Below are 17,996 nucleotides of genomic sequence, written 5' to 3'. Positions count from 1 at the left end.
CATGGGATAAAAGGGAAGGTCTGGATCAGTAACTGGTTAAAAGACAGGAAACAAGGGGTAGGAATAAAAGGTCAGTTTTCAGAATGGAGAGAGGTAAATATTGGTGTCCCCCAGGGATCTGTACTGGGACCAATGTTGTTCAACCTAGTCATAAATGATCTGAAAAAAGGAGGAAACAGTGAGGTGGCAAAGTTTGCAGTCAATACAAAATTACTCAAGATAGTTAAGTCCAAAGCAGACTGCAAAAAATTACAAAGGGATCTCACAAAACTGGGTGACTGGACAACAAAATGGCAGATGACATTCAATGTTGATAAATGCAAAGTAATTCACTTTGGGAAATATAATCCCAACTATACATACACAATGATGGGTCTAAATTAGTTGTTATGACTCAACGTGTATAGTTCTCTGGAAACATCTGCTCAATGTGCAGCAGTTGTTAAAAAAGCTAACAGAATGTTAGGCACCATTAGGAAAGGTATAGATAATAAGACATTAAATATGATAATCGCACTTTATAACTCCATGGTATGCTCACACCTTGAATACTGTGAGCAGTTCTGGTCACCCCATCTGAAAAAAGGATATATTAGAAATGAAAAAGGTACAGAGAAGGGCAACACAAAATATTAATGGTATAGAACAGCTTCCTTATGAGGAGAGATTAAAAAGACTTGACTATTCAACTTGGAAAAGAGATGACTAAGAGGGGACATGAGAGAGGTCTATACAGTTATGAATGGTGTGGAGAAAGTGAATAAGAAAGTTTTATTTACCCCATAACATAACACAAGTATTATGAAAGGTTTCAGAGTAGCAGCCGTGTTAGTCTGTATCCGCAAAAAGAAGAACAGGAGGACTTGTGGCACCTTAGAGACTAACAAATTTATTAGAGCATAAGCTTTCGTGGACTACAGCCCACTTCTTCGGATGCATATAGAATGGAACATATATTGAGGAGATATATATACACACATACAGAGAGCATAAACAGGTGGGAGTTGTCTTACCACCTCTGAGAGGCCAATTAATTAAGAGAAAAAAAACTCTGATCCCACTGAGGATTACCTAAAGAAACTACACCATCTGCTAAAAAAACTCCCTGACAAAGCACAGGAACAAACCTGTACAGACACATGCCTAGAACCCCGACCAGGGGTATTCTATTTGCTACCCAAGATCCATAAACCTGGATATCCTGGACGCCCCATCATCTCAGGCATTGGCACCCTAACATCAGGCTTGTCTGGTTATGTAGACTCTCTCCTCAGACCCTACGCTACCAGCACTCCCAGCTATCTTCGAGACACCACTGACTTCCTGAGGAAACTACAATCCATCGGTGATCTTCCAGAAAACACCATCCTGGCCACTATGGACGTAGAAGCCCTCTACACCAATATTCCACACAAAGATGGACTACAAGCTATCAGGAACAGTATCCCTGATAATGTCACAGCTAACCTGGTGGCTGAACTTTGTGATTTTGTCCTCACCCACAACTATTTCACATTTGGGGACAATATATACCTTCAAGTCAGCGGCACTGCTATGGGTACCCGCATGGCCCCACAATATGCCAACATTTTTATGGCTGACTTAGAACAACGCTTCCTTAGCTCTCGTCCCCTAACGCCCCTACTCTACTTGCGCTACATTGATGACATCTTCATCATCTGGACCCATGGAAAAGAAGCCCTTGAGGAATTTCACCATGATTTCAATAATTTCCATCCCACCATCAACCTCAGCCTAGATCAATCCACACAAGCGGTCCATTTCCTGGACACTACTGTGCTAATAAGCGATGGTCACATCAATACCACCCTATACCGGAAACCTACTGACCGCTACACTTACCTACATGCCTCCAGCTTCCATCCAGGACACACCACACGATCCATTGTCTACAGCCAAGCTCTAAGATATAACCGCATTTGCTCCAATCCCTCGGATAGAGACAAGCACCTACAAGATCTCTATCAAGCATTCTTAAAACTACAATACCCACCTGCTGAAGTGAAAAAACAGATTGACAGAGCCAGACGAGTACCCAGAAGTCACCTCCTACAAGACAGGCCCAACAAAGAAAATAACAGAACACCACTAGCTGTCACCTTCAGCCCCCAACTAAAACCTCTCCAGCGCATCATCAGAGATCTACAACCTATCCTGAAAGATGATCCTTTACTCTCACAGATCTTGGGAGACAGACCTGTCCTCGCTTACAGACAACCCCTCAACCTAAAGCAAATACTCACCAGCAACCACACATCACTGAACAAAACCACTAACCCAGGAACCTATCCTTGTAACAAACCCCGATGTCAACTCTGTCCACATATCTATTCCAGTGACATCATCATAGGACCTAATCACATCAGCCATACCATCAGGGGCTCGTTCACCTGCACATCTACCAATGTGATATATGCCATCATGTGCCAGCAATGCCCCTCTGCCATGTACTTTGGCCAAACCGGACAGTCTCTACGCAAAAGAATTAATGGACACAAATCTGACATCAGGAATCAAAATACTCAAAAACCAGTGGGAGAACACTTTAACCTGTCTGGTCATTCAGTGACAGACCTGCGGGTGGCTATATTACAACAGAAAAACTTCAAAAACAGACTCCAACGAGAAACTGCTGAGCTAGAATTGATATGCAAACTAGACACAATCAACTCCGGTTTGAATAAGGACTGGGAATGGCTGAGCCATTACAAACATTGAATCTATCTCCCCTTGTAAGTATTCTCACACTTGTTATCTAACTGTCTGTCTGTACTGGGCTAGCTTGATTATCACTTCAAAAGTTTTTTTTCTCTTAATTAATTGGCCTCTCAGAGGTGGTAAGACAACTCCCACCTGTTTATGCTCTCTGTATGTTTGTATATATATCTCCTCAATATATGTTCCATTCTATATGCATCCGAAGAAGTGGGCTGTAGTCCACGAAAGCTTATGCTCTAATAAATTTGTTAGTCTCTAAGGTGCCACAAGTCCTCCTGTTCTTCTTTTTACAAGTATTATGGGTCATCCAATGAAATGAATAAACAGCTGTTTTAAAACAAACAAAAGGAAGTACTTCATTTCCAGGGGGTGTTGTGAAAGCCAAAACTATAACTGGATTAAAAAAAGAGTTAGATAAATTCATGGAGGATAGGTCCTTCACTGGCTATTAGACAACATGCTCAGGGATGCAACCCCATGTTCTGGGTGTCTGTAAGCCTTTGACTGCCAGATGCTGGCACTGGACAACAGGGGACAGATCACTTGATGATTGTCATGGCATTGGCCACTGCCAGAAGACAGGATATTGGGCTAGATGGACCATTGGTCTAACCCAGTATGGCCATTCTTATGTTGTTATGTTATTATGCCTGTTGGTGGGGCCAGCAGGCTCAAAGCTTTCTGCACCCATTCCTTACACGTAGATGGTTTTGTATTACTGGGGTGGGAGTTTCATATGTTTATGACCCAACTCTAGGGCTTCCATGGACAAAAATAAACTCTTGTTTCTGCTCTATATGGGTGTCACTCCCATATTAAATTCAATTGTCTACAGCCTGAGGAACAAAGAGAGGAAGGAACAAAGAAACAAGTCTTTTCACAACATTTGGAAAGGGGTTGGGTGGAATTTTCAAAGATGCCTATGGGAATTAGGTACCTAGATACAATGGGAGCTGGGTACCTAACTCTTAGACCCCTTTGATTATCCCATATATTGTTGTTTTCTCCTAGATTCACAGGTGACTTTAATGGAAAAATCATCATCAGCCTAACTTCAATCCCTGACATAATGTTATAACTCCACCGACTTCGGTGCATTACTCCTGATTTACACTGGGGTGAGTGAGAACAGAGTCAGCCCCATTGGATTCAACAGAGTTACTCCTGATTAATAACAGGGTGAATGAGAGGAGAACAATTCCTATTGGCTTTAGTGGAGTTACCCCTGATTTATACCAGGTGGCTCAGAAAAAAATGAGAGTTACAGAGAGTTACAGAGAGCATTGGCCTGCTAAACCCAGGGTTGTGAGTTCAATCCTTGAGGAGGCCACTTAGGGATCTGGGGCAAAAAATCTGTCTGGGGATTGGTCCTGCTTTGAGCAGGTGGTTGGACTAGATGACCTCCTGAGGTCCCTTCCAACCCTGAGATTCTATGAATTAATATGATAAAACTAATTTCTCCATACTAATTTCCCCCTACTGTTACTCACACCTTCTTGTTAATTGTTTGAAATGGGCCACCCTGTTTACATTGTCATCATTACCACTTCAAAAGTGATTTTTCCTCCCTTGGTATTCTATTGTTGAGATTAGCCCACTTCCACTTTAATTGCATTGTCTCATTCGCCCTGACTCCCCACTTGGTAAGGCAACTCCCATCTTTTCATGTACTGTGTATATATACCTGTCTACTGTTTTTTTCCACTCCATGCATCTGATGAAGTGGGGTTTAGCCCACGAAAGCTTATGCCCAAATAAATTTATTAGTCTCTTCATTGTTTTTGCCAATACAGACTAACACAGCTACCACACTGAAATCTAAGGTTTGTGAGAACCTGATTTTCCTCTGGTTCATGCTGGTTTGATTCCATTGACTTCAGTGGAGTTTCTCCTGATGTTTCATCCTTGTGTGGGTGACAGTGAACTGATATGTGTGTATTTAAATGCTATATTTTCCCCATTAGTATTTAGCTTAAAATGTGTATGCTGGTCTAAATTCACCCCGGGTGTAACTAGGATAAATTTGGTCCAGTTAATTAAATACAAAATGATGATTGTAAAGAATCACAGGGCATTTTAACACACCATATTGCAAACACAATATATAACACGCAATTGGAAAATTACAAAGCAATAAAGTTAGGAGGGAAGTATCATTTGTACCTCTGGCATCCAGAGGTCATGTACATATTCATTATTCTTTGAATATTATTCACTGAAACATAATGCAAAGCAGAGGAAATTGACTTAATTGCATTACCTGCTGTCATAACTATAAAGGGAAGGGCAAAAACCCTCCTGTGTACAATAGTATAAAATCCCTCCTGGCCAGAGACTCCAAAATCCTTTTACCTGTAACGGGTTAAGAAGCTCAGGTAACCTGGCTGACACCTGACCCAAAGGACCAATAAGGGAACAAGATACTTTCAAATCTTGGTGGGGGGGAAGGCTTTTGTTTCTGCTCTTTGTTTTGGTGGGAGTTCGCTCTTGGGACTAAGAGGGACCAGACATCAATCCAGGCTCTCCAAATCTTTCTGGACAAGTCTCTCCTATTTCAAACTTGTAAGTACAGCCAGGCAAGGCGTGTTAGTTTTATTTTTGTTTTCTCAATTTGTAAATGTACCTTTTGCTAGGGTGTTTACCTCTGTTTGCTGTACCTTTGAACCTAAGGCTAGAGGGGGGTCCTCTGGGCTCTTTAAGTTTGATTACCCTGTAAAGTTATTTTCCATCCTGATTTTACAGAGATGATTTTTACCTTTTTCTTTAATTAAAAGCCTTCTTTTTAAGAACCTGATTGATTTTTCCTTGTTTTTAGATCCAAGGGGGTTGGATCTGTATTCACCAGGGAATTGATGAAGAGTCTCTCAAGGCTACCCAGGGAAGGGAATTAGCACATTGGGAGTGGTGGCAGCGAACCAGATCTAAACTGGTAGTTAAGCTTAGAAGTTTTCATGCAGGCCCCCACATCTGTACCCTAAAGTTCAGAGTGGAGAAGGAGCCTTGACATGGTGGCAGAGCTGGGATCATTTTAAACCAAAAGCCAGTAAGATTTCTTTTTTCCCCTTTCTAGCTGCTTGGAAAGCTGAGCTGAAGGTAGATGCATATCTTATCTATCCTTGCCTAAATGCTGAGGTGTTACGTTTATTTTAACAAGGGTCTTTGTTAAGAGAAGGGTTCAAACACTGAGCAAACAGCTGCCAAAAGGAATTTACAAGCTGAATTGTTTTTTTTCCTTTCTACCTCTCGGGGATAGCTAGTTAGAAAGTATCTGTTACATAAGCAGCCCTGAGCTGAGTGCATCCCAGTTTCAGTGAACTGCAGAGGGGTGTGGCCAAGCACAAGAAAACAGAAAAATGACGACCAGTGAATCAGCTAACAAACTAGAACGGGCCAGACTAGAGGCAGAAGAAAATGAAAAAAAAACATCAGAGACTGCTCCAATTAAAAAAAGCTCAAGAAAAAAAAAAGATGGAGGGAAAAAAAAGATGGAGGGAAAAAAAAGAAAGAGGAAGCATAAACTAAAATTAGAAAGGGCTAGGCAAAATAATCCAGCCAACCCTAGCAACCCCTCTCCACGTACCCCTTCCCATCCCAGAAAATTCCCCACCTACAAGGCAGGCGATGATACTGAGGCCTTCTTAGAAAATTTTGAAAGGGCCTACCTTGGGTACAGTATCACTACAGACCAGTACATGGTAGAGCTGAGGCCGCAGCTCAGTGGACCTTTAGCAGAGGTGGCGGCTGAAATGCCTAAGGAACACATAAACAGTTATAAACTTTTTAAAAACAAGGCCAGAATCAGAATGGTGCTAACACCCGAGCATGCCAGTCGGCGGTTCAGAGCCCTAAGGTGGAAACCCGATGTGTCATTTACCTGACATGCCTACCACATTGAGAAAAACTGGGATGCCTGGATATCAGGAGCAAATGTTAAATCTACAGAAGAGTTGCCCTTCCTAATGCAAATGGAGCAGTTTTTAGAGAGTGTTCCTGAGGAAATAGAAAGGTACATCATAGATGGGAAGCCCAAAACTGTAACCGAGGCGGGGGAGATTGGAGCCAAATGGGTGGAGGTGGCAGAAAAGAAAAAAAACTAGTAGCAGTTGGAGCGAATATCAGACGGGGCAACCCGAAACAAAACCTTACCACCGGGAACAACCCAAGGCCCCACCTACATCCCAAGGGAAACCCCAGACGCCTTCTCAACCCACCACACCAGTCTCCACCAACCAACATCACCCAGGTGATACCTTAGCAGGGCGATGTTTTAAATGTAATGAACTGCGACATATAAAGGCTCACTGCCCCAAGAACCCCAATCAATTACAGTTCATTACACCACAATCACACCAAAGATCCCCTGGCCCACATGCCTCTCTCATAACATCGGAGCGAAAGGAAACCTTGAGAGTGGGCGGAAAGAAGGTTATCGCGTGGAGGGACACTGGGGCACAAGTGTCGACTATCCACCAATCCCTAGTGGACCCCAAACGCATCAACCCAGAGGCTCCAGTGACAATTCAACCCTTCATGTCACAGTCTGTAACCTTGCCTACAGCCAAGTTACATGTCCATTACAAGGGCTGGTCAGGAATGTGGACTTTTGCAGTCTATGACAATTATCCCATTCCCATGCTGCTGGGGGAAGACTTGGCCAACCATGTGAAGCTAGCCAAGAGGGTGGGAATAGTCACCCGCAGCCAGGCTAAGCAAGCTTTCACACCCATCCCTGTTCTTGAGCCATCCACCAGGGCCCCGTCTGTGTTACCAAAGACCCAGAAAAAGGTGGTGGAACCAGATCCCCTGTCTACAACTGCAACAGCCATAGTGGATCCAATCCCAGAGACCCAGCCAAAGCCAGTCCCTAAACCAGAACTGACAACTCAAGCAGCACCAAAACCATTGTCAGCACTGACTACAGCGTTTGCAAATCCGTCTACAACTCCAACACCGGAGGGCACCAGCAAGCCTTAACTGGCAGAAGCAGCAGATAATCCTACCCAAGAGGCTCAGCCAGAACCTGAAATACCACGTAGTGCACCAGCAGACAGAGGTTCACAGTAAACGGAAACAGCCCCAGCACCTGCATCGCTTCCAGAGGGACCAAGCCCCAGTCCACAGTCCAAGGAGGAACTGATGTCTCCAGCATCAAGGAAACAGTTCTAGGCCGAGCAGAAAGCAGATGACAGCCCTGAGAAAGCTTGGGCGGTGGCACGGAGCACCCACTGCCTCTCAGCTCTTCTAACTGATCCCAGTTTGTTGTAGAACAAGGACTTTTATACAAGGAGACTCTTTCTGTTGGACACCAGAAAGACTGGCATCCTCAAAGACAGTTGGTAGTTCCCACTAAGTATCGTGTAAAGCTCTTGAGCTTAGCCCATGATCATCCCGGTGGCCATTGTGGGGTGAACAGAACCAAAGACCGGTTGGGGAAGTCCTTCCACTGGGAGGGAATGGGCAAGGACGTTGCTAATTATGTCCGGTCTTGTGAGGTGTGCCAATGAGTGGGAAAGGCCCAAGACAAGGTCAAAACCCCTCTCCAGCCACTACCCATAATTGAGGTCCCATTTCAGCAAGTAGCTGTGGATATTCTGGGTCCTTTCCCAAAGAAGACACCCAGAGGAAAGCAGTACATACTGACTTTCATGGATTTTGCTACCTGATGGCCGGAAGCAGTACCCTTAAGCAACACCAGGGCTAAAAGCGTGTGCCAGGCATTAGCAGACATTTTCACCAGGGTAGTTTGGTCCTCCGACATCCTTACAGATTTGGGAACTAATTTCCTGGCAGGGACCATGAAAAACCTGTGGGAAGCTCATGGGGTGAATCACTTGGTTGCTACCCCTTACCACCATAAAACCAATGGCCTGGTGGAGAGGTTTAATGGAACTTTGGGGGCCATAATACGTAAATTCGTAAATAAACACTCCAATGATTGGGACCTAGTGTTGCAGCAGTTGCTTTTTGCCTACAGGGCTGTATCACATCCCAGTTTAGGGTTTTCACCATTTGAACTTGTGTATGGCCGTGAGGTTAAAGGGCCATTACAGTTGGTGAAGTAGCAATGGGAGGGGTTTACGCCTTCTCCAGGAACTAACATTCTAGACTTTGTAAGCAACCTACAAAGCACCCTCCAATACTCTTTAGCCCTTGCTAAAGAAAACCTAAAGGATGCTCAGGAAGAGCAAAAGGCCTGGTATGATAAACATTCCCAAGAACGATCCTTCAAAGTAGGAGACAAAGTCATGGTCTTAAAGGCGCTCCAGGCCCATAAAATGTAAGCATCATGGGAAGGACCATTCATGGTCCAGAAGCGCCTAGGAGCTGCTAACTATCTCATAGCATCCCCCACCTCCAACATAAAGCCTAAGGTATACCATGTTAATTCTCTTAAGCCCTTTTATTCCAGAGAATTAAAGATTTTCCAGTTTACAGCCCAGAAAAAAGATGACGCGGAGTGGCCTGAAAGTGTCTACTACGAAGGAAAATGTGACGGTGGCGTGGAAGAGGTGAACCTTTCCGCAACCCTTGGACATCTGCAGCGGCAGCAGATCAAGGAGCTGTGCACTAGCTTTGCACCAATGTTCTCAGCCACCCCAGGACGGACCGAATGGGAATACCACTCCATTAACACAGGTAATGCTCACCCAATTAGAACCCCACCCTACCGGGAGTCACTTCATGCCCAAACTGCTGTAAAAAGGGAGATTGAGGACATGCTACAGATGGGTATAATCCACCCCTCTAAGACTGGATGGGCATCTCCAGTGGTTCTAGTTCCCAAACCACATGGGAAAATACGCTTTTGCGTGGACTACCGTAAGCTAAATGCTGTTACTCGTCCTGACAACTATCCAATGCAAAACACAGATGAGCTATTGGAAAAATTGGGACATGCCCAATTCATCTCTACCTTAGACTTAACCAAGGGCTACTGGCAAGTACCACTAGATGAACCCACCAAGGAAAGGTCAACCTTTGTCACCCAGGAAGGGGAGTATGAATTCAATGTACTCCCTTTCGGGCTGCAAAATGCACCCGCCACCTTCCAAAGACTTGTAGATGGTCTCCTGGTGGGATTGGGAGAATCTGCAATTGCCTACCTCGATGATGTGGCCATTTTTTCTGAGTCATGAGCAGAACACCTGGAGCACCTGGAAAAAGTCTTTGAGTGCATCAGGCAGGCAGGACTAACTGTTAAGGCTAAAAAGTGTCAAATAGGCCAAAACATAGTGACTTACCTGGGGCACCAGGTGGGTCGAGGAACAATAAATCCCCTACAAGCCAAAGTGGATGCTATCCAAAAGTGGCCGGTTCCAAAGTCAAAGAAACAGGTCCAATCCTTCTTAGGGTTGGCCGGATATTTTAGGCAATTTGTACCACACTACAGCCAAATCGCCGCTCCACTAACAGACCTAACCAGAAAGAAACAGCCAAATGCAGTTCAGTGGACTGATGAGTGTCAAAAGGCCTTTAACCAGCTTAAGGCGACACTCATGTCTAACCCTGTGCTAAGGGCCCCAGACTTTGACAAACCATTCCTAGTAACCACAGATGTGTCCGAGCGTGGTGTGGGAGCAGTTTTAATGCAGGAAGGACCGGATCAAGAATTCCATCCTGCCGTGTTTCTCAGCAAGAAACTGTCTGAGAGGGAAAGCCACTGGTCAATCAGCAAAAAAGAATGCTATGCCATTGTGTATGCTCTGAAAAAGCTACGCCCATACGTTTGGGTATGGCGTTTCCAACTACAAACCAACCATGCTGCACTACAGTGGCTTCATACCGCCAAGGGAAAAAACAAAAAAATTCTTCGGTGGAATTTAGCTCTTCAAGATTTTGACTTTAAAATTCAGCACATTTCAGGGGCTTCTGACAAAGTGGCTAATGCACTCTCCCGTGAAAGTTTCCCAGAATCAACTGGTTAAAATCATCCTTAAAATGTGAAAAATCGTATAGTTTTTACCTAAGTAGTAGTATATGTAAGGGTGCATGTGTTTTATTAATCTGTTTATTCTAAAATTTAGAAAGAAATCACAGCCAGTGCGGTCCAACACTGTCTGAGATTTGGGGACGTGTCATAAACAGATAGTTAAGGATTAATGCCTCTTTTACCTGTAAAGGGTTAAGAATTTCATCTAGCCTTGCTGACACCTGACCAGAGAAACTAATGGGAGGACAAGATGGTTCAAAGGGAAGGAGGAAAGTTCCGTTTTCTGGTCAGTTTCATTTTGGACCGGAGTGGGAAAGCTTCAGAATTCAGCCTCTTATTAAGTAGTGAGTATTAGGCCTGGTCTACACTATGACTTTAATTCGGTTTTATCAGTGTTAATTCGAATTTACCCTGCAACCGTCCACACAACTATGCCATTTATTTCAAAATAATGGGCCCTTTAAATCGATTTCTGTACTCCACCCCGACGAGCGGAGTAGCGCCAAAATCGATTTTAACATTTCGAATTAGGGATAGTGTGGCCGCAATTCGATGGTATTGGCCTCCGGGAGCTATCCCACAATGCACCATTGTGACCGCTCTGGACAGCAATCCGAACTCGGATGCACTGGCCAGGTAGACAGGAAAAGCCCCGCGAACATTTGAATTTCATTTCCTGTTTGCCCAGCGTGGAGAGCACAGGTGACCACAGATAGCTCATCAGCACAGGTAACCATGCAGGCCGATAATCGAAAAAGAACACCAGCATGGACCGTGAGGGAGGTACTGGATCCGATCGCTGTATGGGGAGAGTATTCAGTGCTAGCAGAACTTCGTTCTAAAAGACGAAATGCCAAAACTTTTGAAAAAATCTCCAAGGGCATGATGGAGAGAGGCCACAATAGGGACTCAGATCAGTGCCGCGTGAAAGTCAAGGAGATCAGACAAGCCTATCAAAAAACAAAGGAGGCAAACGGTCGCTCTGGGTCAGAGCCGCGGACATGCCGCTTCTACACCGAGCTGCATGCAATTCTGGGGGGGCCGCCACCACTACCCCACCTGTGATCGTGGATTCCGGGTCGGGGATAGTCTCATCAGCTACACCTGAGGTTTCTGCCGATGGGGGAGAGGAGGAGGAGGAGGAGGAGGAGGAGGAGGAGGAGGAGGATGAGCTTGCAGAGAGCACACAGCACTCCGTTCTCCCCAACAGCCAGGATCTTTTTCTCAGCCTGACTGAAGTACCCTCCCAACCTCCCAAGCCAGTATCCAAGACCCTGACCCCATGGAAGGGACCTCAGGTGAGTTTACCTTTTAAAATATAAAACTTGTTTTAAAAGCAAACGGTTTTTAATGATTACTTTTCCCTGAGGACTTGGGATGCATTCGCGGTCAGTTCAGCTACTGGAAAAGTCTGTTAACGTGTCTGGGGATGGAGCGGAAATCCTCCAGGGACATCTCCATAAAGCTCTCCTGGAGGTACTCCAAAAGCCTTGCCACAAGGTTTCTGGGCAGTGCATCCTTATTCCGTCCTCCATGGTAGGACACTTGACCATGCCATGCTTGCAGCAAGTAATCTGGTATCATTGCCTGACAAAGCCTGGCAGCGTATGGTCCCGGTGTTTGCTGGCATTCAAGCAACATCTGTTCTTTATCTTGTTGTGTAATCCTCAGGAGAGTGATATCACTCATGGCAATCTGGTTGAAATACGGGAACTTAATTAAGGGGACAGAAGTGGCCGTTCCTACTGGGCTGTTTGCCTGTGGCTGAAAATAAATCCTTCCCTGCAGTTAGCCAAGCGCAGATGGGAAATTGCCCCTGAGCTTTTCGCATTTGGCTAGCAGGGATCTTCCCTGTTACCAGCCATGCGGTGGGGGGAGGGGTACCATGATCATCCCAGAGAATTTATGGCGGGAGGGTGGCTGCGGGGCGGGGGTTAGTTTGGTTCCTGCAGGGATCTTCCCTGATACCAGCCACGCAGTGGGGGGAGGGGTACAGCGATCATCCCAGAGAATTCATGGCGGGAGGGGTGGGGTGGGTGGTTAGTTTGTTTTCTGCTGCTGCTGAATGTTAACAGAAAAACCGCAGCACTCTACGGGCTTTGCTTGGTATGTGGGAAAGGAGGGCGCAGAAGCCGTAAGACAATGGCTTACCATGGCCGCATGCAAGCCGAATTCTGTTGCCCGGACCTATGATCTCTAGCAGCAAAGCCACAGGCACTCGGTATTAAGAGGCAAAATGCGACCTTGCACAGAAATCACATGTGCTATGTAATGTGAATATTGTTGGTCACCGTGAAAGAGTATAAGCATTGTTCTGCAAAATGTATCTTTTTAAACAATTCTCTCTTCTTTCCCCTCCCTACAGCAGCTGCAAATTCCTCAAGCCTCCCTCCTCCATCCCGAAGGCTATCACAGATAAGGCGTCGTAAAAAGAAGACGCGAGATGAGATGTTTTCAGAAATTACGGAATCCAGCCGCAGTGACAGAGCTCATCTGAATGAGTGGAAGGAAACGGTTGCAAAGTATAGGAAAGAAGCCAGTGAACGTGAGGACAGGAGGGACCAACGTGAGGACATGAGGGACCAACGTGAGGAGAGGAGAGACGCTCGAGATGAGAGGTGGCGGCAGGAAGATCAGAGGAGGCAGGATGCAATGCTGGGGCTGCTGCGTGAGCAAACAGACATGCTCCGGCGTCTGGTGGAGCTTCAGGAACGGCTGCAGGAAAACAGACTGCCGTTACAGCCCCGGTAGCCCCCCTCCCCCCTCCCCATGTTCCATATCCTCCTCACCCAGACGTGTAAGAATGCGGGGGAGGGGGGAGGCTCCATACACCTTCCAATTCCACCCCAGTGGACAGCCCAAGCAAAAGGCTGTCATTTTTTTAACCTTTTTTTAGTGGCCTTTTCCTTCCCACCGATCCTCCTCCCAAATCCCACCCGGGTTCCCTCCCTCTTTTTCTAATCTATTAATAAAGAATAAATGATTTTAAATGATAGTGACTTTATTTGGTTTGAAAGCAAGCTGGGGGAAGGGGGAGGGTGGGTTCCTTACAGAAAATGAGTCAATAAAGGGGGCAGGTTTTCATGAAGGAGAAACAAACAGATATTTCACACTGTAGCCTGGCCAGTCATGAAACTGGTTTTCAAAGCCTCTCTGATGCACAGCGCTTCCTGGTGTGCTCTTCTAATCGCCCTGGTGTCTGGCTGCGCGTAATCAGCAGCCAGGCGATTTGCCTCAGCCTCCCACCCCGCCATAAAGGTCTCCCCCTTACTTTCACACAGATTGTGGAGCACACAGCAAGAAGAAATAACAATGGGGAGATTTCTTTGGCTGAGGTCAGAGCGAGTCAATAATGAACGCCAGCGACCTTTTAAACGGCCAAATACACATTCTACCACCATTCTGCACTTGCTCAGCCTGTAGTTGAACAGCTCCTGACTCCTGTCCAGGCTGCCTGTGTATGGCTTCATGAGCCATGGCATTAAGGGGTAGGCTGGGTCCCCAAGAATAACTATTGGCATTTCAACATCCCCAACGGTTATTTTCTGGTCCGGAAAGTAAGTCCCTTGCTGCAGCCCTTTAAACAGAGTAGTGTTCCTGAAGACGCGAGCGTCATGAACCCTTCCCGCCCAGCCCGCGTTGATGTTGGTGAAACGTCCCTTGTGATCCACAAGTGCTTGCAGCACCATTGAAAAGTACCCCTTGTGGTTTATGTACTCGGTGGCTTGGTGCTCCGGTGCCAAGATAGGGATATGGGTTCCATCTATCGCCCCACCACAGTTAGGGAATCCCATTGCAGCAAAGCCATCCACTATGGCCTGCACATTTCCCAGAGTCACTAACTTTCGTAGCAGCACCTGAGTGATTGCTTTGGCTACTTGCATCACAGCAGCCCCCACCGTAGATTTGCCCACTCCAAATTGATTCCCGACTGACCGATAGCTATCTGGCGTTGCAAGCTTCCACAGGGCTATCGCCACGCGCTTCTCAACTGTGAGGGCTGCTCTCATCTTGGTATTCTGGTGTTTCAGGGCAGGGGACAGCAAGTCACAAAGTTCCATGAAAGTGCCCTTACGCATGCGAAAGTTCCGCAGTCACTGGGAATCATCCCACACCTGCAACACTATGCTGTCCCACCAGTCTGTGCTTGTTTCCCTTGCCCAGAATCGGCGTTCCATGGATAGAACCTGCCCCATTAACAACATGATCTCCAAAGCACCGGGGCCCGTGGTTTCACAGAATTCTGTGTCCGTGTCCATGTCCATGTCCTCATCATGCTTGTCGCTGCGCTGCCGCCGCCGCTGCCTCGTCGCCTCGTTTTTCTGGTCCTGGCTCAGCATAAACTCCACGAGATCCTCTGTGTTTGGAATCTGTTGTCTATGAGAGTAGCTGGTATGCTAATCTCTCCCAGACAATTTTCTTTTACCTTTCTTTTCTTTAATTAAAAGACTTTTTCTTAATACCTGATTGATTTTTCCTTGTTTTTAGAGCCAAGGGGGTTGGATCTGGATTCACCAGGAGTTGGTGGGAGAAACGAGGGGAAATGGTTAATTTCTCCTTGTTCTAAGATCCAAGGGATTTGGATCTGTATTCACCAGGGAATTGGTGAAGAGTCTCCCAAGGCTACCCAGGGACGGGAATTAGCACTTTGGGAGTGGTGGCAGCAGACCAGATCTAAGCTGGTATTTAAGCTTAGAAGTTTCATGCAGGCCCCCACATTTGTACCCTAAAGTTCAGAGTGGGGAAGCAGCCTTGACAGTCACCTAAACTGGAGGCACCATGTCCAGGGAGAAGACAATGGGCCCTGTCCCCAGTTGGTGGCAATGGATAGACAGATCCATTGGAGGAAGTAGGTCAGATCCACAGATACTGAAAATTGCTTTATTGCCACCAAGGTCAATGGAACAAAAAGATGTTTTGAGGATTTACCCCAAACATCTTCTCTCACCGACCACAGTCTTACACCAGTCTGACTCCTTTGGTTCCAACGAAACCACTCCTTATTTATACACACAAGCAAGACAACTCCCATCATTGTATTCAGTGGCCTATGGAACCGTTGAAAATAGCCAAGCAGTGTAAAGGATTTTGTTTTGGAACAGAACGAAAAATATGATTGCTCTCATGCAAACAATTTACACCCATTTAATTCCACAATTTGATCAGATTTTCTATGGGTGTAAATCAGTGGAGTTAATCTGGATTTGCATTGGTGCAAATAGATCAGAATCAGACCCGTTTGTGTGCAAGATGTGTAGTCATGCAAATGACATTAATGAACAGATACTAAGTAAGGGAACTTTAATTAGAGAATGACACAAAATTAATACTTGGTGAATTACCTACACCCAGTCAGTCTCCTCAGGGCAGCTTTGATCTCCTTGTTCCTCATGCTGTAGATAATTGGATTCATGATTGGTGGCAATACAGAATAGAGAACAGCCGCCACAAGATCCAGAGCAGATGGGGAGCTGGAGGTGGGTTTCAGGTAGGCAAAGGCCCCAGTGCAAAGAAACAAGGAGACTACAGTGAGGTGAGGAAGGCAGGTGGAGAAGGCTTTATGTCGTCCCTGCTCAGAGGGGATTCTGAGCACTGATTTGAAGATCTGAACATATGACACAATGATAAAAACAAAGCAGCCTAAGACTAAACACACACTAAAGGCAAGAACCCCAACTTCACTCAGATATGAGTCAGAGCAGGCGAGCTTGAGTAGCTTGGGGATTTCACAGAAGAACTGATCCACTATGTTGCCTCCACAAAAGGTCAATGAAAATGTGTTCCCAGTGTGTAGCACAGAGTAGAGAATTCCACTGATCCAGGTACCAGCTGCCATTTGGACACAAGCTTTCCTGTTCATTATTGTCTCATAGTGCAGTGGTTGGCAGATTGCGACATATCTGTCGTATGCCATGATGGTGAGAAGGGAAAAATCCGTTCCCACCAAGAAGAGGAGGAAAAAGACTTGGCCAACACATCCAACATAGGAAATGGACCTGGTGTTCATGAGGGAGTTGGCCATGGATTTGGGGACAATGACAGAGATGGAGCCAAGGTCTAGGATGGACAGATTCATCAGGAAGAAGTACATGGGGTTGTGAAGGTGGTAGTCAAAGCCTATCACCATAATTATAAGAAGATTCCCCACAAGGGCTGCCAGGTAAATCAGTAGAAACCCCACAAAGTGCAAAATATGCAGCTCCTGAACTTCAGAGAATCCCAGTAGAAGGAACTCGGACATGGTGGTTCGGTTGGACATTTTCTTTCTCAGGACATCGTTTGATGGCTGCAGAGGGAGGGACAAGAGCAGGGGTCAGGATTACATCAATAAAATAACTTTCCCTTTGTGAAAACCACCTTAATTTCTTGAATCAGACCGTTAGCTTTTGAAGATTGGTGTAATTTGGGAACAAGGTTGGGGAAAACAGTCCTACTGACTCCAATGGAGTTACTCCTAGTTTACACTGGTGTGAGAGAAAGTAGAATCAGCTCAATGGACTCCAGGGCAGTTATTCCTATTTTACACCAGGGTGATGGAGAGGAGAATTAGGTACAATTGTTTTTGAGGTATTTTTATACCTCTGTCTCCCAGAGGTGGGCGAACTCTGGATAATGGTGTATAAATGTTACTATCCTCAGTTTATGGAGGTGAATCGGGGGTCTGGTTGGCCAGATTCTGCTGTCAGGGGCACTGCTGTGAATGTGTGTAATTTCACTGCATGCCATTTAATTACTCCCCATTTACACTGCTCTAAACAGGAGCAGCATCTCACATGGAAGTGACCGAACCCAGCCATATTTACACAGTGAACTGGAGTCTGGAATACAGCCCAGGAGTTATGACGCCCCATCCCCCTTTCTAGCTGGGGTTCCACGCTCGCTGTGAGAGACAAATGTTCTGGCTCCCTTCCTGCTTCTCTTACCACTCAACTAAACTCCCTCCCAGAGCTTAGAAGTCCTGACTCCCATTTCACACTCTGCTCTAACCCGCTAAATGCAACACCCCTCCCAGAGCTGGAAATACAAGCCAGGAGTTCTGGCTCTACCCACTGGACTCAACTGCCTCCCAGAGCTGAGAAGACAAGTGAGGTGTCTTGACTCCCAGTCCCCTCCTCTAACCACTACATCAGACTGCATCTCAGCCTCTGTCCCAGTAACTCTCCACTGTCATCAGGAATGACTGCTGCAAGTGACAATTGCGAATCTTTGGGCCAGCAAACATGAGTGAGAGTGATTCTCCAGCGTGATACTTGGGGCACTCAACTGGTGTGTCGAAGAGCCAAGTTCAAGTCCCTACCCCAATGACTATATAATTATTCATACAAAG

The 17,996-nt window shown here is 45.9% G+C and overlaps 1 protein-coding gene across 1 annotated transcript; it reads right to left on the bottom strand.

The window, feature by feature from the left end:
* Window positions 1-16,007: 16,007 nt before the first annotated feature.
* On the bottom strand, window positions 16,008-16,928 carry LOC135974615 (olfactory receptor 14A16-like). Its single transcript, XM_065563035.1, has one exon. The coding sequence runs from the start codon at window positions 16,926-16,928 to the stop codon at window positions 16,008-16,010; it is 921 nt and encodes a 306-aa protein (XP_065419107.1).
* Between the last annotated feature and the right edge of the window lie 1,068 nt (window positions 16,929-17,996).

The sequence above is a fragment of the Chrysemys picta genome, chromosome 12, assembly GCF_011386835.1.
Source record: "Chrysemys picta bellii isolate R12L10 chromosome 12, ASM1138683v2, whole genome shotgun sequence".
Taxonomy (NCBI): domain Eukaryota; kingdom Metazoa; phylum Chordata; order Testudines; family Emydidae; genus Chrysemys; species Chrysemys picta.
This window is presented reverse-complemented; position numbering and strand designations above follow the sequence as displayed.